The sequence below is a fragment of the Phodopus roborovskii genome, unplaced genomic scaffold (assembly GCF_943737965.1).
Source record: "Phodopus roborovskii unplaced genomic scaffold, PHOROB, whole genome shotgun sequence".
NCBI lineage: Eukaryota > Metazoa > Chordata > Mammalia > Rodentia > Cricetidae > Phodopus > Phodopus roborovskii.
In genome coordinates this window covers 16,863,511-16,883,401 of record NW_026126585.1, presented here as the reverse complement: position 1 = coordinate 16,883,401, position 19,891 = coordinate 16,863,511, and the positions used below count along the sequence as shown (strand labels likewise).

Genomic DNA, 19,891 nt, shown 5'->3' with positions numbered 1-19,891 from the left:
CCTCACTGACTCATAAATGGCCTTTGGTTTATCTGTCCAAGTCAGAATCCAAACAGGAGCCACACATCATGGCTGTCTGAGGCATCCGTGGGGCTCTTAAAGTGGACCCTGTGTGGGCCTGGGGAAACAGTTCAGTGCCCAAGAGCACTGTCTGCTCTAACAGAGGATGAAGGTTCCATTCCCAGCAACCACAAAGCAATTCACAACCATCTGTAACTCCAGTTCCAGGGGATCTGACTCCCTCTCTGGCAGGCACCAGACACACATGTGGTACATATACATAGATGCAGGCACAAAAACAAACAAACAAACAAACAAAAACCTGTATCCCAGTTTCTAATGCACCAGCAGTTACCTGGAAACCTATGGAAATGCAGACTCTTGGATACCACCAGACCAGATGGCCTGGAGTTGGGGGTCCCAATGTGCCCTAATGTTTGAGAACCACTGACTTTTTATCAGCCTGTGTCCCAAAGACTGCCCTTGTAGTCCCAAATTTACTAGAAGGATGCATGGAACCTGACCTATGTACTCTGTATGCACATGGCTAGTCTTTGTTGCAGATGGGTGCTGAGGATACAGTTATAAACAGATGCTGGCAGGGTCCAGAATCCGCATGCAGCCTCCTTGTGCTCTCCCTGCCACAAAGAGAGCTCGTTCTTTCATATTTGCGACACTTGGGCAGTGTGCATGATGCCTCCCACGGGCAAGCCCATCACACTCAGCTCCCACAGCCTTTATTAATGCTGGCCTTCTGGAAACTTCCTAACACATCCCAAAGTTCCAGACTCCCAAAGGGGAGTGGAAGCCAGATTATTTCAGCGCAGTCTGCCAAGTGTGTCCAACCTGCAGCCTGTGGATGGATACATGCAGCCAAGGACAGCTACGAAGGAGGCCCAGCACATACCCCACGTACCATGAGTTTGGGGTGGCGGGGGCCAGGGGGAGCGATAATTGTTGTTGTTTGTTGTTGTAACTCCATCGCACCCTTTTTAAGTGTGGCCTTCATAGATGTCAATGTTGTGGCAATGTCAAGAGGTTGTGTGGGTGAGCCGCCTCGTCTTAGTTAAGTGCTGACCAGAGTGTTCTGAGAGCCAGATTCCCAGGAGCCAGCCTTGCAAGTGAGCCTCTCCAAGGATGGCGGTCTGAGGAGGGCCACTGTGTTGGGAGGTTCTGCACAGCTCTGTTCCTCCTTTGTCAGCTGTTAGGTGCTGAAGGAATTGGGTTTATTGTCTGCACAGACGGTTCCAGTAACACGAGCGTGCTCATTGTATCTCTGTGGCTTCCTGCAACAGTGATGTTGTTTGGTCCCTTGGTTTTGACTTGAGTGGGGTTTTTGTTTCTGTTTGCATTATCCCCACTTCTATGTAAGTGTGCATCTCTGGACTCGCCACGGTATGAGTGCAGAGGACAGAGGACAGTTTTTGAAAGTGGGTTTTCTTCCACGATGGGATCCTAGGATAAACTCAAGCCGTCAGGTTTGCATGGCAGGTGAGATGGGGTCTGACCCGGGGCTGGCTGCACAGAACTGCCTTTGTCTCGGGTTCTGGGGTTAAACGTGTCCTGCCCCCCCCCACATCTGGCTTACTTTTTGGTTTTTTTGTTTGTTTTTGTTCTGTTTTTCTGCCTCATTTGGGTTTTGAGATATGGCCTAGCCTTCCCCTCAGTCTGTCGCCCAGGCTGTCCTCATACTTGAAGCAGTCCTCCTGCCTCAGTCTCCTGAGGGCTGGAGTCACCATGCCTGGTTGGTCCCTAGAAGCAACCAGATCCTATGTCTCCTTGGGGACTGTGAAATGACACTATGCTGAGTTTGCTTTATTATTAACTTGAATTTTCCCTTCACCTCTGTTCTTATCTGGTGATGCACCCCCCCACACACACACATGAAAGGTAGGTTAAATGTTGGATTCCTTTCCTGTCCTTACCCAAGTTAAGTTTTGTATTATTCTTTCTTTGCTTTTAAATCCAATCAAATAAGCCAGGCAGTGATGGCAGACACCTTAATCCCAGCACTCGGGATGCAGGGGCAGGCAGATCTCTTGAGTTCAAGGCCAGCCTGGTCTACTTAGTGAGTTCTAGAACAACCAGAACTACATAGTAAAATGCTGTCTGGAAAAACCAACCAACCAAAACAAACAACAACAACAACAAAACTTAAAAAGGAGCTAGGAGAAATATACATATCACAAAAAAATGACCTTAAATTTATATCAATAAATGAAAATCCATTCCAAAACAAAGTATTCGTTTCTATGCCACAATCCCCTTTTTACCTTTAAAAAGAGATTGGTTGTGATCGTTAACCATTTATAACCAACCCCATTTAAATAAAAACAAACATTTATAAACAATATTTGGGAATTTGGGCGTTATTCTTTCCAAACTGCTTCCTGCTGGTAGGGGGCGCTGTCATGGGGATCCTAAGAAGACCCAGAAATCCTGGCTCTAGTGGTCTGCAAGGCTGCCTTGTCCCAGCTGTTTTGAATGTTGGGTCACCTGGGGTCTGGCTTGATCAAACCTTGTTAGTCTGGAAGGAATCCATAGCTTTTTATTTTCTGTGGAAACAAAAATAGAAATCCTTTTCCCCAGTAACCTGTCCTCAAACTTAAATTTTGAAGTCAAAGCATTTTTAAAATATATAAATTGGATTAATCAAGCAGCATTGATAATCAAGTGTGTTTTAGCAATTGTTGTTCCTTCCTTAGCAATTGAGCAATTTAAAGGAAACACAATAGCACACGGTACCCAGGCTCTCTGTGGACTTTTCATCTTCACACGGCTTTCTTATTACTCTATTTTACTTGTAATTTTTTTTTCATTTTTTTGAGACAGGGTTTCTCTGTGTAACTTTGGCTGCCCTGGAATTCAATCTGTACACCAGGTTCACTTGGCCACCTAGTAAATTTGAGACTAGCCTGGATTGCGTGAAGCCCTGTCTGGGAGGGAGGGTGAGGAGGGACGCTGGGTACAACAGGAACGTATGTGCTGGGGTGTTAGGGTTAATTGACTTGGATAATAGGGATGGCTAGGATTCTAACACACAGTGAAGGAGGATGCTGCAGGCTTAGAGGATGACGGGGATAAAAGCCCGGACTCTGAAAGGGAATGAGTGAGATTCAGGGGACTTTTAATAAACCAGTAAGTCTTGAGCAGAAAGCTTGCCTGAGAGCAAATTGGAACATGAATCCAGGGTCACCGTGAAAACCGTGGACCGTCAGCCTAGAAAGTTTCCAGCCATTGACATGTATCCATTCAAGAGTCCTTCATCCGTCCCCAGCAACAAGGTTTTGAACAGGGACAGAACATTGTATGCTATGAGACCGCTTTTCGTAAAGGTGCTGAGGGAAACATGGACTTCAGTTCTGCCTGTGTTGAAAGAAATGTCGGGATTTAGAGATAGAATAGATAGGACTTGCCCCCTCGCTTTCAATCCTAAGGTTGAGGGAGTGGTAGGGTAGGAGAAAGAACTATTAAAAGACGCCTACTTCTTCATCTGGGGCGGCGGTCAGTCAATGACGTCAGACTCCAAATGCGTAAGTCTCTCTTCTACCACCAAGCAGCCATGGACCCAGTTTACCACTTCCAACGCAAATGCATCAAGTCATCACCTCTCTGTGAATTGTGTGGCCTTTGCAACCCAGGGTCTCCTCAGAACAAAGAGCAGAGGTGGTGAGGAGGGCTCTGCTCTATGTGTACACACCTTTCGTGGTTAGGCTCTGAGAGGGACCTCTAAGAAGCCGCAGAACCAGGAGCAGCTCTATAGTGCCCTCTAGAGCCTGTGCCTGGTTCTGCGGCTTCTTGGAGGTCAGAGTTCTTAGATCCCGGGTTTCAGGGTATGCCACACACTCCCTGTCTAGCTCTCACTGTCTGCCGTCCTCTCCCACCTCAGGGTATTGCAGGCACGGACGTGGCCAAGGAGGCGTCAGACATCATCCTGACCGATGACAACTTCACCAGCATTGTGAAGGCCGTGATGTGGGGGCGGAACGTGTACGACAGCATCTCCAAGTTCCTGCAATTCCAGCTTACCGTCAATGTGGTAGCTGTGATCGTGGCTTTTACTGGCGCCTGCATCACTCAGGTTGGGCAGGGCTGGGATGGCAGGGATGACCTAAGGGCTGGGGACCATAGAGTAGGGGGGTATAGCCTACCCAATCAGGAGTTAAAGCGTCTCCCAGCACTGCCCAGTTAGCTCTACCAGTCTTACAGACTCCACAGTAACGGTTTACCTACCATTAATTTAACATTTCTATGTGGCAATACCTTGCTTGTACTGAAGGTCAGAGGATGGAGCTTGCTTGTAGCTAACCATAGAGGGTCTTGAGGTCTGTACAGATAGACAGGAAGTGAAATGTAGTTACGCGGATTACCTTTGTCTTTTGAAAGCAAGCTTGCTAGGCAGATGTTATTTCCCCCTCCTAGAGATGAGCCCAAAGTTATATAAATTTGTCAAAGTCACTGTGTACCTGGGTAGCCAAACTCAAGCTAAGCCACCCCAAGGGAATGGCGGTGCTAGAGAGCGAGACAGCTTGTTTCCTGGAGCAAGCTGAAGGGACCGGTCCTCCTTCCCACAGGATTCTCCATTGAAAGCAGTGCAGATGCTGTGGGTGAACCTCATCATGGACACTTTCGCTTCCCTGGCCCTGGCCACAGAGCCCCCCACCGATTCTCTGCTGAGGCGCCGCCCCTACGGGAGGAACAAGCCCCTGATCTCGCGCACCATGATGAAGAACATCCTGGGCCACGCAGTGTACCAGCTCACTGTCGTCTTCGTCCTAGTCTTTGCTGGTGAGCCCCAGTTGCAGGAGGGGAGCAGCTGTTGGGCGCCACAGCTGTAAGGCACAGAGGATGGCTGAGGGGAGAAGGCAGGGCAGTAGATGGTGAAGTACAGACCAGAGTAACTGCAGCGTCACATTGCACAATCACAGGGACACAAGCACTAACTGACAGACGAGACCAGAGGCAACATTTAAAGTGCTTCATTAACGAGGCCTGGAGAAAGAGTCCTGCAATTAAAAGCACTCTTGCTTCTGGAGAGAGAGAGAGGTTCAGCTCCCAGCATCTACATCTGTAAATGCAGTTCCAAGGGATCTGACGCCCCCTTCTGACCTTCAGCAACACCAGACACACACGGGGTACACAGACACACATGCAGACAAAACACTCATACACGTAAAATAAAATACATATGTCTGAAGTAATTTTTACATGTTTTATTTGTAAAAAAAAAACCAAAATGTTCAGCCAGGTGGCGGTGGCACGTGCCTTTGATCCCAGCAGGCGGATCTCTGTGAGTTTGAGGACAGCCTGGTTTACAGAGTGAATTCCAGGACAGCCAGAGCTACACCGAGAAACCCTGTCTCAAAACAAACAAACAAACAAAAATAAGATGCTCAATAGCTAGTGTAACTCAGAAGCTGACCAATTAGAATAGACTTTCTAATGGCCAGAAGCCACCAGCATGGCTGTCCCAACATGTCCCTTCCCAACCTGAACCCTCACTGAGACCAAGGCCACCCTCTAATACTGACCCTGCCCCCACCAGGTGAGCAGCTGTTTGACATAGACAGCGGAAGAAAAGCGCCTCTCCACTCGCCACCCAGCCAGCACTACACCATCGTTTTCAACACCTTTGTGCTAATGCAGCTCTTCAACGAAATCAACTCGCGGAAGATCCACGGGGAGAAGAATGTCTTTGCCGGCATCTACCGCAATATCATTTTCTGCTCCGTGGTTATAGGCACATTCTTCTGCCAGGTGAGATCCTACCTGGAGCTGGGGGATGGAGGGCAGAGGCTGGGAGCCAGAGGCTGGGAGCCAGAGGCTGGGAGCCAGGACTCTAATGTGGCCAGGACGAGGAGAGGGGGAGCTCTGGGGACCAGGGCTGCAGGCAAACACTCTGGGGTTCCCGGTTTGCTCCCACATGCGCCTGGTTGTAGAACTGGGCCCAGTCAGGTGCTCCAGGGCGAGGTAGCATGTTACCTGCAAATATGACTTGTAAAATGCTTTTGTGTTCTTTCCAAACACGCAGAGACGTTCCATATAGTGACCAAGAGAAGGGCCATCGTCCTTTACCTCCTTCCCATTGCCAGCACACATGCCCTTTAGTTCTGAATGGGCTTATGCTTGAAACCATTGCCAGTTCACAGAGGAGAAGAGTGATGGGTTGGTGGACAGGTAGCAGCGCTGAGCTAACCCTGGCCCGGCCGGGCTCCTGTTTGTTACGGGAGATAGGGTCAAGAGCAAGTAGTGGAAAGATGAGTTCCTCCCTTCTTGCCGTAGTCAGAGGGTCACCAAGACATGTGGCTGCAAAGGATTATGGGCAGATCACAGCACAAAAGAGCATCTTCCTGGGGCTGGAGACATGGTTCAGCAGTAAGAGAGGACCAGTGTTTGAATCCCAACACCCTCATCATTTGGCTCATGATCACCTGTAACTCTAGCTTCAGGGGATCTGACCCATTCTTCTGGCTTCTGTGGCGCGTGGATCATAGGAGAGACCCAGACATAGACCCAGACACAGATACACACACACACGCACACGCACGCACACACATATGCACACGCCTGTGCGGGTTCACAGACACGCATGCACACGCGCACACAAAATTTTAAAAATAAATCTTAGAAGCTGGCTTTCGCTCAGAAAAGCCCCTCCCTTGCAGACCCATCCCTCCACCCCCATTCCCAGCTCTTCTGCAGTCCCTTCTCCCTGCCCCGTTGACCTCAGTCGCAGGGAGCCTCCAACTTCCTCCACTCCGGCCAGACACACATTAATCACTGCCAGGACAGTCACAGTGGCAGCATGATTCCCATTGAAGTGCTCTGTAATGATTGCATCTGTTGCCTTTGTTCACGGCTACGCCCCTCTGGCCCTGCAGGAGGCGCTGTGGCCTTGGCCACCTCGTCAGTCTTGGCGGGTGGAGGGCTGGCTGACTGCCGTGAGATGCTCCCCTCATGGCGGCTGACCTTTGCTCTCTTTCAGATTTTCATTGTGGAATTTGGGGGTAAGCCCTTCAGCTGTACAAGCCTCAATCTGGAGCAGTGGTTGTGGTGTCTCTTCATAGGGATTGGAGAACTTCTGTGGGGCCAGGTGAGTACGGGGTGTCCTCTGCAGATCCTCAAGGCTGTAGACCCCTCCTCAGAATGAGAGGGACAAGTGGCTACAGCATCTTGTTCCATCTTATCCACCCACCCCCACCCCCCGCCCTCTTCCCGCCATCACGGCTTCAGGCTCCTTCCGTCTTGGGGTGACCACAACCTTCACTTCAGGGTTTTATGTTCTCTGCAAAAACTTAGCTTTTTTGTTTTTTGTTTTTTTGAAACAGAAGTAGAAATTTTCCATTGAAAGTAGAAGAGTTTGCTGGGCAGTGGTGCACGCCTTTGGTCCCAGCACTCAGGAGGCAGAGACAGGCGGATCTCTGAGTTTGAGGCCTGCCTGGTCTACAGAGCCAGTGCCAGGACAGGCTCCAAAGCCACAGAGAAACCCTGTCTCAAAAAAAACAAAACAAAACAGTAGAAGAGTTCACAGAGCCGATGTCACTCTGATGGAGCAGTGGTCTAGCCAGGGCTATTGCCCCGATGTGGTTCAGGGCTCCCTCCCTCCTCAGTGTGGTTTGTCTCCATGGCTTTCTCTGGTTGATTACCCAACTGCCACCTGAGATAAATCAGTACTGCACATGCTCTACAGAGGAGGAGTGACACATAGATCAGCACAGCCTCTGGAATCCTCTAGAAGGGCCTGAATCATCCCTTCCCCTTTGCACCAGCTGAGTAGCCATGGGCAAGTTACTTAACCACTCCATTTATCGGGGACCTCAACCCAGGATAGTAGAGTCACCACTAATTGTCACTAGACAAAAAAAAAAAAAATATAACAATACCTGTTATAAGTGCTTGGTAAGTGTGAGTATTGCTTACAAGAATGCCAGCTTAGCTAAGAGTTTCATCCTTCCCTTAATACCATCCTTTGTTCTGGCCTGGGCCGTTCTTTGCAGATCTCAAGACTTGGCTGAGAATCCTTTAGCGCCCCTTCACAAGCTAAGGACAGGATTAAGGAAGGGATGAGATTGTTAGCTAATTGTCTTCCTATTCCTTTCCCAGCCCCTCAGCTCCTCAAGCGCCCGCCCGCCCGTGAGCCCTCCTCCTCTTCTCCCAGCTCAGTTTGCCCCGGGGCCCACTCCTTTTCCGCCCTGTGCCGGCTTTGTAGGCCTAGTTGTCTAAAAAGACAAGGATCACACTGGGAAGGAAGAACCAAACCGAGACAGAGAGGCAGAGTGAGTGTAGGAAGACACACGGCTGAGAGATTGTGGGAATTAAGTTCCCTACTGTGTGTCCGAGAGCACTGGCACCTTCCTAAGAGCTGGCAGTTGGAATGACTGGTTACTCTTCCGGGCAGATTGGTGCTTCTTGGTGCTGTCTTGGCGGGAAAGGTGTAGGACAGAGGAGCCCCCAAAGGGACTGGACCAGGCCAGCTAACGTCTCTTCTTCTCCAATTTGCCCTCTTTGCTACCACTGCTCTCAGGTCATCTCTGCCATACCTACCAAGTCTCTGAAGTTCCTAAAGGAGGCTGGACATGGCGCTGACAAGGAGGAGATCACCAAGGATGCCGAGGGAATGGATGAGATTGATCTTGCTGAGATGGAGCTGCGCAGAGGCCAGATCCTCTGGTTCCGTGGCCTGAACCGGATCCAGACTCAGGTACTCTGTAGTGGCTTGTCCTTACCCTGGGAGAAGAAATCTCCCCATCCTGGGAAAGGGTGGGGAAGGGGCGATTCCCGGCAGCCAGCCAGCACCCTTACCCCATCCCAAGGCTGACTGCAGCCTGTGCTCACTAGCTTCAAGGTCAACAAGGCCAGAGGTCTCCATGGAACTCCTCTGGCAGGTAATAGCCAACATTAGTGACCATGGGTCACTAGTCACAGAAGTTGCTCAGCTGTGGCTAGCCCTACAGCCCCCCCATGCCCCCCACTTGAGGGCCATTCCAACACCATTCTTGACCCCAGGAGATGGACAGTGTTGTCCTTCTCTGGCCCCAAAGAAGGAACAAGAGTCCCTGTTTTTATAAAATTTGAACCAACAGTGGTTGAGCCACTTGGTGGGACATTCCTGCTGCTGTTGTGGTGAAAGCTGTCATCTGGGGAGGCCTTCGTTAAAGAAAATCACAGGCCTGCGTTGGCCTGTAGGGCCTCTCTGGGAAAGGCTATAAACTACAGTCTCTCGGTTGATATCTTTTGAAAGATTCATACCTGTTTCTTAAAGAGGAAGAGACTGCCCTGTGTTCTAACCCCCTTCCCTTCTTGTAATTTCTGGAATCGAGTACAAGAGAGTCCCCTGCTGGTAGCCCTAACAGTAACCTTTCCCCTCCACTTTTCTTGTATAACTACTCTGGGTGAGCGGGCTAGCTTTGGCATTGACAATGCTTTCCCTCTGTTCCACCCTTCATCCCTTTACTGTTTTATTCCCAAGATTCCTGAACAAACCATCAGTTCCAGGATCTCGAGGGGGCTCTCCAGAGCAAGGCCTGTTTCCCCCTACTACTTGGCTAGAGATCCCAGAAATATTTCATTTTCAAAAACTGGCCTTAGACTGATTTAGAAAATTGTTTTAGTACACAGGGAAGATAAAGGAATGCACACTGTAAACTGTGTGCGCAGTAGGAACTGTCCTTCCCTGAGCACCACACCGGGTACAAAATGGGGGACAAGATACAGGTGGGGACTCTGGGGCTCCTTTCCGCTCTCTGCCAGGAAGGGAAGCTACTTGTGGCCTGCAGACTGCCTCATGACATCAAGTCCCCACCTCTGCCCACCCGCCTTCCCCTGAGTCCCTTGGGTGACTGTAGAACATAGCGCCTGGCTCCCACCCCCAAAGCCCCCGCTGCTGTCCTTTGGGTCTGCTCTTTTCAAAATAACCTCTTTGCTCTTCTTCCTTTCAGGGTCACCTGCCTCCTCTTCTACTGTGTGATTGTTTTGGTTTGGTTTTTTTTTCCCTAGCCAGGATCCCTCATTCCAGAACCTCCTTGCTTCTTGCCAGTCTCCCCCTGGGGAGCTGAGATTCATGGGCTGCCCTCTCCTCTATTACCGGTTTCCATCCCTTACCTATGCTCCCCTGTTTAATCTCACTGCACATGTAACTTTAGGCATACTTCTTTCCCCGCTAGAACATAAGGCAGCTGCCTCAGAATGACCTTAAAGCTTGAATTTGAGACCAAACTTGGTGGTGCATGTCTATAATCTCAGCACTCAGGAAACTGAGGGTTCCTAGTTCCAGCCCAGCCTGGGCTATATAACTAGATCCTACCTCCAAGACAGAGAAGCAAAAGCCTAAACTTGGGCTCTAGAGTCTGCCTATTAAAGACGCCATTGACGAGTTTGAGGCCAGCCTAGTCTGTAGAATCCCAGAGTGGGCATCAGAGCTACAGAGAAACCCTGTCTGTCTCAAGGGGGGAAAAAGGCACCATTGACAAGATCCGCCCATGTCATTGTAATTGGCACCCGACTGAGTGGATGATGTTGAGTGCACTAATACACCTTCCAGGTAGACTGTTAGCTGCAGCCTCCAGTCACCACTGGCCACTGGAGTGCCAGCTCTCGGGGACCTTTGAGCTCTTGTCAGCAGGTCTGCCAGAGAGGGTCCCCAGGACTTACATAATGCAATGAGTGGAATTCTAGTAGGTCACCTGAACCCCACTCATGAAAAGCACCTCATCCAAACTAAGCCACTCAGTCTAGCAGTCTCCACCAGGGCCACTCTGTGGACTACCAGACTGCCCTTTTTTTTTTTTTTTTTTTTTTTTTTTTTTTTTTTCTGTAAATGTGCGCTATTTTCCTGGAAATTTTGTAAAAGTAATTGGTTGACTTAGTTGGTGTCCAGGCTCCTGCGCCTTAAATTTCACTAATATATTCTTTGCTTCTAGTGTATCGAATGGGCTGCCTTATTTTTAAGGGTACAGTTCAAAATGGCAAATGAGCTACTGCCTAGCTGTTAGTGGTAGGGAGAAGTTCCTTTACATTTTAAAGGCCTTTCGAGGTCACCTGTCCACCCTAGGCTACAGGAGAAAGAAAAGCTGGGTGTTTGAAAATCCACAGCAAATTGTTCCTTAAATGAAGTGTGATGTGCAATTAGCGCCCTCCCCGACCCACCCACCCGCTGCTCTGGGTTTGAGGGAAGGTCTCTTGCTTTCCGTCCCCCGTCTCCCCCCCCCCTCCTGCCCCTGCCTTTCTCTCCCTCCCTTCTCTCTGGCTGCCTCACTCTCTGATTCTTTACAGATTGAAGTAATTAACACATTCCAGACGGGAGCCTCTTTTAAGGGAGCCCTAAAGCGACAGAACATGAGCCAACACCTTGATGTAAAACTGGTTCCTAGCTCCTATTCAGCTACAGTTGTGCCAGTCAAACCTTCCTCTCCCACCTGTTCTGCTGGTACATCTCCTCCTACGGGCAGTGAGTGAGAGTCTGTTACCATGCATGATTTGCTAACGCGAGACCACATGAGAGCACGTGGCAGCCACTTTAACCCTCCGTGGTCACTTATCCTTTTCATTTTCCCTTTCTTTGATCTTTTGGACCTAAAGGAAGAAAAAAACAAAACAAAACAAAACAAAAATCCCCCAGCCTCGGCTAAAACCAGGCTGTTTCATTTTGATTTTTTTTTTTAAATGTTGGAAAGTTATTAAACCTTAGCTATTTTAAAGACAATAATCCCATTTTCTGATTGTTCCTCTGCATAGCTTGCTGTTGCTTTTCTTGAATTGTTTTGTTTTGCTTTGTCTTGCCTCTCCTCCTCTTCTGAGTCTAAGTCTGCCTCTCTAGACATGAGGTCAGTCCCACGAAGGAAGACCTAGGAAGTCTCTTTACTGGGGGTGGGGGGGCGAGGAAGCCTCTGTCCTTAACCAGGGCCTGTCCTGATGGAGCCAATGCCGAGCTTGTTCAATAATTGCAGCCCTTTTGGCTACTGCTGCGCTGTTAGCTGGCAACAAGATTGGAGAGGGGAAGTTAGTTCAACCCGTATTGTCTTACCTCTCAGGCGTGACCTTAAATAGAACTCCAGTTCAAGAGCCGGTTCATTCACAATGAGTAGCAGAAATACACCTTTTCCACCCCATGTGGTGGTGTGCGTCACCCCAGCATCCCAGATTGTTGACCACTTGCTAGCGAATGCCTTCCTTCCCATTGCTGGTCCTTTTACCTTCCGGGAATGGAGAGCAGAGGGAGGCCCATCCCTCCCCACAGCATTGCCTACGGACCAGGTTCTCCAGGCTTAACCTTGCTTTTGCCTGTTAGCTCCCCATAAGACTTCTGGTATGAGTTGGGAATAAGCATGGGAGGTGGCAGCGATATCTGCTGTGTCTTTAGGCCCAGAGGCAGGCCTCAAGGCACTAAATCAGCCTCGTCCTGCAAAGTGCAAAAAGTTTCTCCCTCTAGTCCTTCGAGTCCCTCCCTTGATCCCCTTTCTCTCTAAATTCTGCCATCCCCTTCTAACTAGTTTCGGTCCTGCTTAGTCTTTCCTTTCCCTGGCAGAAAGGGCCCCAGAGACTCGATGGTAGCTCCAGAGGAGCTGGTAGATCCCCCACGCCCTGAGCCCCCAAAAGTTCAGACCGAAGGAGACAGGCCACGCCTGCTCTTCTCTAGCTTGTCCACTCCAGAGCACTTAAAATGATGTCAACTGTGCACCCGACCTCCCTGAAGTCCCTCGGGCTGCCCCATACCAGCTCCACCAGTGCTCCAGGCACACAGGATGCCAGCCCTGGAACGGCTGGTGACATACCATGTGACTGGCCATCAGCACATGTTCTCTGAGCCAGAGTTGGAGTTGAGCATTCCGGCACAGCCCCTATCATCCCCCCCTTTGGCTCACCCCCTGGGCCAGGCGCGCTGACTCCTAGCTTGAGCTCCCGTACAGGTAGCCGGTTCCCCTTGGTCTCTAGAGTCCTGAACTCTAACTGAATGACTGCTCTTGGCTTCCCCCAAAGGTTTCCCTTTTTCCCCACCTGCTTATCTTGCTTATCTCTCCTTCACTTGTTAACCCATAAGAGTGCTATTAATTGCCCCCACAGGAGAAAGGGAAAGTCAGGAAACAGGCTCAGACCCTCTGACCCTAACTTTCACAAATCAAGTCCTTTTATAATGGACTTTCCCATGTAATTGTTGCAATAAAGGGTCCAGTTGCTTTAAAAACAAACAAACAAACAAACCCTAGAAGCAACAAATTTAAAAACCCCTAGTCTAGAAGACAACAAGCCAGTGGCATAAAATTACCCTCACTCCTATTTGACTCTGAGGAATGTGAAGACAACAATGGCAGATAAAAAACAAAACAAAACAAAAACTGCTACCATACCTACCACAGAGAGGTGGTTTTCGACCTGTCCCTTGGTCAAAGTATTTATATCAGGACTAAGGGAGAAGGCATTGGGTTTGAGCCCGATTAATCTAACCTGTCTTGCTCAAATATTTCAAGTTCAGGTTACAGAAAACTTGGGACCACGCAAAGGTTAGAGGTGGGCTCCATTCTGCCTGATCTTACACAGATCTGAGCTGGGGCAACCTGACCGCTGAAATTCGCCAGAAGATGAGCAGAACCACAGAACAGAAAGAAAGCAGGCCCTCGCTGTCGCCCCACGGCGTTCCCGATGCCTTCATGCTTGCTTCTTATGTACACTGCCGTGTGGAACTGACCATGGGGTGGCAGAGTCCCTTGCCTTCCACGCTCTGAACACGCCAGTCGTGGGTGACTGTAGAGGAGAGAGGCCAGGGAAGGGCAGCCTTAGCCAGAGAAGAGAGAGCCACAGTTGTGATGGTCAGACTGCTGTAGGCAGCATCTTTGCGGGATCTGGAAAGTGATACGTCCTGGAACAGGCGACCCGGATGGTTTATTTGGCTGCCTGTGTGTGCTGCTACCTCTGTGCGCTTGCCTCTTCAGGGATTTTTATTTATTTATTCATTTATTCATTTATTTATTTAATCCACAGAAGACTAAAAAAGACCCTCTCTTACCCCGACACCCGTTACTCCTTAACCTTCTCCCAGCCTTAATTTCTGCATCCCTCTCCTTTGTTCCTTGAGGGCGATCATATCTGAAACAGAGTAGATGGACCACTTCCCCCAACAAAAAACATCCTATAACCACCCTGCTCTCCTCGTCTCCTGGTTTCCCTCCTCTGTCCCCTCTGGCATCCAACGCAACACATACACACACACACACACACACACACACACACACACACACTGCACCCCAATCTATCAGCCCAGATTCTAAGCCACAACACTTGAGTGACGCAGCTCAGAAATGTAAAATTAGCAAAGCAAAGCAACGGCAAAAACACCGAACAAGTTGATGCCCGATGAAGCAAAAGCTGCTCCCGGGATCGATCGGTTTCAGTTGGTCTTCTCCGGACCCCCGACAGCTTGAGTCCCTTCCCTTGGGTAGTAAACCAAAGACTGACAGGGCGGTGTGTTCGCCCATTCACCCAGGGACACTGCAAAGTGTCTCCGTTCTTCATTCTTTTCAACTGTCCTGTCAGAAAAGTCAGCCATTGGTAGCCGGCCTCCCGGATCAAGTTTCTCTCCTCCCCTTCTTCCCACAAGGTCATAGCCCTCTGCACAATATGCAAATGGCTGGGCAAACAGCATGAATCTACACCTTGGGTTAGGGCAACATCGCTGCAGATGTACACTTGAATGGTGAACACCAGACCTCCTTCAGTGGGCAGGGCAAGGCTTCTGTTGACACCTGTGTTTTACCTGCATCTTTTGGGAGAGGAGAGTATAGACCGGGGGGGGGGGGGGGACTCCATTTCTGAGTGTAGGTTGTGGGGGTACAAATATGTGCATGTTTTCTGACTGAAACGTTAGGGACTTTTAATTCCCTGCATGCTGTGGAATGAAGATTGGTTTGTCTGCCTGGCTGCACAATGCCCACGATCACCTGTCACCCAGTGTTTATTGTTTGCAGATTGGTGAATGTTGGCTCTTTGATGGGGTTTAAACAGTTAACAAAACTGCAGTGTGTAATTCTCCCATCCCACATTCACAAAAGATTTGGCTTCAATACAGAAAGCCGCCTGTGTGGATTGTCTTTTAAGTGTGTTCATTAATGTCACCCAGTTCCGACACTGTCCTCTCTCCAGAAGAACTAATGAGCCTCTTGGTTTGATTTCATTGTAAGAGTGGATTGTTTGGGAATGCTAAGTTTGCTCTGTGCTACTTTTTGGAATGCACCCTTTGAAATGCTCTTACTGTGTGCCTCACTCACTCACAACCTTGTGCTTGAGATTTGAGGCGTGTGATGGTTTGGGTTGCTGAGCCATCATGTTTTGTGGTTGGGGTTTTGTTTCTTTCCTGAAACCACTCGTTTTTCTTGTTCTGCTTGCCAGTTCTCACTTGCCTACCTTTTCATCCTCTTTCTCGTCCCCCTGGTCCAGATCAAAGTGGTCAGAGTGTTCCATAATTTCCGTGGAGCCATTCATAAAAGCAAGAACCAACACTCCATCCACCACTTCATGACCCAGCCCGGATACAACGCAGATGACGACTGTGCGAAGTCATTCCAGGATGATCAAGAGGAAAATCCTGAGTCGGCTCCTAAGGCGGGGACTAGGGTGCTCCTGTTAGATGGTGAGGCCACTCCATATGACAACAAAAACAACAATGCCGTGGATTGCAACCAAGTGCAAATCGTTGCCTCCCACGCCGACAGCCCTCTGCAAAGCCTGGAGACGTCAGTTTGAACTTCCGTTCTCCGAATCCCGTCCCTGCTTTCCCTATTTCTTTTATCACCTGCCCCATCTATAAGGTGATGATGGGACTTGTCACTGTTATGTCAGCTGCTCCTAAGTGTGTGAGAACCCCCACCTGGCCATGAAGAAACAAGAGCATAGACCTACAAGGGCTCTGTCAAACCCTGGGCAGGCAATGGTAGATGTACTCCTTGGGTGTACCAGTTGTCTTTTTTTTTTTTTAAAGAAATGATGACAACCCTCCTGGCATCACCCGACCCAGAGTCTCCACAGCGTTCCCACACGTGCCATCACTTCATGACTCGGAGGTTTTATGAATCTCTGCCATTTACAAGCTAAGTTGTAAGTTGTGGGCTCATGGAGAGACAAATGCCCTGTGTTTGTGTTTCAGTAGACTGACTATTCTTAGAACATTTTTTTTTCCTATTCTGAAAATATGTATCCTAAGGCCACCAGCTCTCCTTGCCCTTCAGTCTGACCTCCCCAAGGTTCTTTAGTTCTTATATGACCCTTATCATCCTTCCTCTTGCTTTTTTTTTTTTTTTTAAAGTTGTGGTAATTAAGAGAATGGAAAGGACATGGGCAAGTTGAGTCGACTTTGGCCTCTTCTGGTACCAATAGAATCTTTCATTTTGTTCTAGAAGCAGGCAGATTTCTTTGCTAAAATGGTCTTTTTGAAGCAAACGAACTGGTGAAATATTTCCCTATTTTCACCAGGTCAGCTCCAACTTCTGACTATCTATCTATCTTCTTGGGCATGCCGGGGGGGTTTAAGTGCCGGGGAAATCCGCCATGACCATGAAGCTTGCATATGTGGGATATATAGTCTTTACCATAGGCCTGGGCTTTCGCCTTGCCCAAGGTGGGAGCAAGAGAATGAATGGGGTGCAACCCTGTGTCCTAGCTGAACGAAGAATTTCAGGACCAACGTGGAGCAGGCCTAGGACCAGAAATCACTGAAGCAGACTATTTCCAAGGGTATTTGCCCAGGCTCCCCCAGGGCAGGGGACGATTGTTGGGGTAATAAGTATTAAGTAGCCTTGGGAGGGGCTAAAGTACCAATCCATCGGGATGTGAGAAACCTCCCCTCAGGCTGGGTGCCTAAGTACCAGCTTTGACATTCTCTTCACTCGCCTAGTTCTGTGCTTTGTTGTGTTCCGAAACATCTTCCACCTCTAAGGAGGCCCCCCAACTTCTGCAAATATTCCTGTGTTGAAAAAACACATCTGAAAGAGGAGGCTCCCAGACAGTGTTCCATCAAGGAGCAAAGGGCTCTCCCGGGAAAGCTCCTGCCTCCTCTCTCCTCTTCCACACCACCTCCTCCAGCCTTCAGCCGTGAGCATCTCCACTGATGCCCAGGAAAGCCAATGCCTTTTCACCCAGAACACTGCCCAACACATCCTCTGCCCACCCACCTCTCAGGAGCTGGCACAACGAGGAAGCTCCCTCCACATCTCTGCTATGCCAATTTAAGCTTTTTTTGTGCAGGTGGACCAAATTTATGTCCCTAAATCCCAACTCCCATTACATCAGGGAAACCCGCCTCCCACTTTCGAGGGTGATGGGAATAGAGGAGAATGCACGAGGCTCATGAGAACTGCAGGGTTTCCATTTGGGAGGGAAAGGCAAGATGAACTTGTCCACTCCTCGCCTTTCCTCCGGAGATCTTCCTCCCTCCTCACTTTTCACCCAAGCTGCCAAGGTAGGGTGAGTGAAGAAACAATCACCATCCCACACCCATTACAGCATAATCCATCATTATAGGAAATAGGGAGGAGCTGTGATTTGGGTTTTGGGAAGCTTACACACTTCAACAGTCTATCCTCATGGTGAAAATACAGCTCACTCAAGTTGTTAATTACACACACACACACACACACACACACACACACACACACCTGTTTAAGTACATTAGAAGATTTTATTCCGTCAACTCTTTTATTACCTCAGATAATTTTTAAAAAGCAAGCCGATAACAAGCTCCGAAGGCCATTATACCATCCTACCATCCTTGCTCCTAAGAGACTTTTGTGGTGCCTGGCAGGTCACCCTCGAGGGCTTCATGTCCACTTTTTCAAAGTCAATAGTGGGTGTGTGTGTGTGTGTGTGTGTTCTAGTTTCCATAGTAAGAGAAAAAAATATAGAAATATTATGCAAAAATATAGTTTTCTTTAGACCAGAAACTAATATTTTTGAGTCAGCCATATATATATATAATGTATATATATATATATTGTTTAAAGAATTTCAAATAAAATGCCGTCATGGAAGACCGTAGATGGGAGCACACAGCCAGCTGTTTGACATGACAGGTGGCTCAGTATATTTGTAATTGGTTAAAAAAAAAAAAAAAAACAACCAATATACCATACTTCCTTTCTCCAAACAGCCATCTTTATATTTAGGGGGGGGGAAATTGTTGGGTTCTAGATTTTTTTAATATAAATTTTGTTGATATGGAATTGAGTAAGTTCAAGTGTTTCTGTGCATATGTTTTTATATGTTTTTTTCTATTCAGTTTCAGTGGTCCAGGTGGCAGTGAGTAACTCTGATAGAAGTTAATAACAGTTTCCCCTAAATGGTGCTTTGGATTTGGAAGAGGTCTGGTGGGGACAAAGAGAACATACCCTAGAGCCGTCTTTTGATAAACCTAGAAAAATGGGTAAGAGCCTGCAGGTAGTGAGGGAAACACCCAGGAAGAGGCTTCTCATCTGTCAGGACACAGATGTACACTGCCATGGATCTGTGCCGGGCTTGTTGGTAACCAGGGGTGAGGGCCAGTTGGGCTTCTGTTTCGTGAGGCGTTAGCTGGCAGAGTGATGTCAATGACCGTCTCTCCTGGTCGGCAAGAGAACTCTGACGTGGGGTGGGGCTTGCGTTTCTTTATGACTCCTGCACTTCCTCTTCCCCCTAGAGTGGCCCCTATTAGCGAGGTTTTGTGCGTGCATCTGAGTTGTGACACCTTCCTATTTTGTATACTACAGCAGACGGGAGACTGAGCTCCCAATTGGAAAAGACAAATACAGCAATGGTTGCTTCTAGCTCTGTCTGACAGTCAGTCTGAGGGCTAGAGCCTTCTCAACAGCCCTACACTGTCCTTCAAAGCGCTTTTCCCATCCCACAGGATGTAAGAGAGACCAGCTAGACTCCCTCTGGGCACTCGTGGATTCTTTGGGTTTGGATTCCTGTTTTCCTTCAAGCTTTAGGGGAGAGTTGCACAGATCAGTCAGAGTGATTACCTCACTGCCGAAAATCCAGAGGGCCATGCCTGGATCCTCTCCTGTATCCTTCCCTTTCTCCCGATCCCTTGCCTTACAGTTGAAGCTACCTGTGGTAGGTACCATTGCAGTCCGCACATTCAGCCATCTTCTGCGTCTAGGGCCCACCCCGTGCACTAGTGGGGGTGGGCACTTACCATGCCTGATGCTCTAAAGCCATCCCAGTAGAGACCAGATACCCTCCCTCCCTCCCTCCCTTCAGCTCAGAGCCAGAACTTTTGCCTGCCCAGCTCTGTAGTTAGGCCTGCTGTCCCCTTTCTTCTTCTTGGGAGAGGAGAAGGGAGGTGAGTTCCCCGCAACTCCATCGGCCTTTGGTTCATGTTTTCTCCCCTTATGTATATATGCCATATGGAAATATGCCATATATATGTGCCAACAAATTGACCTATGCCATCTTTTCTAATCAGCATGCAGATAGGAATTTTGAGTTTCTTCTCGGTAACTAGTATAATGAGCACTGGTATTTTTGTAAAAAATAAAAATTAAAAAAAAAAAAACCAGAAAATTGACTGTTGTAGTCTGCATGACAGACATGATGATATCAAAGCAATGTATATCCTAGAGTGTGTTGCCATAGTTTGCAGTTCATCTTAACAGTGCACCCAATCTGCATTTGCATTTGATATTATTTAAGCTCTATGTATGACGTTTTGCATGTATTTATATGGTTCTTGGGAGGGGGGATGCTGTAAACTGACAAACCTGTAATGCAAATGTATCGTCTCACTGACACGGGAAGAGGAGGAGTTTTGAAAGGGGTAATTTTTTTGACCAATAAAGCTTTTTGCTGATGAGCAGAAACCAATGCCATGCACTGAGAATAAAAACCCATGCCCACTTGTAATGTTCTGTCTCCCATGTGTCTCCACTTA

At 48.6% G+C, this 19,891-nt stretch overlaps 1 protein-coding gene across 3 annotated transcripts in view; it reads left to right on the top strand.

Annotated features, from left to right (window-relative positions):
* Atp2b4 (ATPase plasma membrane Ca2+ transporting 4) overlaps positions 1-19,863 on the top strand; it is a 90,890-nt gene extending 71,027 nt beyond the window's left edge. For 2 of the 3 annotated variants that reach the window (XM_051204139.1, XM_051204138.1), the window contains 6 exons: positions 3,890-4,081; positions 4,575-4,788; positions 5,546-5,757; positions 6,986-7,093; positions 8,525-8,701; positions 15,427-19,863. In XM_051204139.1, the coding sequence (XP_051060096.1) occupies positions 3,890-4,081; positions 4,575-4,788; positions 5,546-5,757; positions 6,986-7,093; positions 8,525-8,701; positions 15,427-15,732 (1,209 nt within the window). In that variant the 3' untranslated portion in view covers positions 15,733-19,863. Of the gene's footprint in view, positions 1-3,889; positions 4,082-4,574; positions 4,789-5,545; positions 5,758-6,985; positions 7,094-8,524; positions 8,702-11,271; positions 11,455-15,426 lie in introns of those variants that run through there. The other variant, XM_051204140.1, reaches the window with a different exon arrangement.
* The last annotated feature ends 28 nt before the right edge of the window (positions 19,864-19,891 follow it).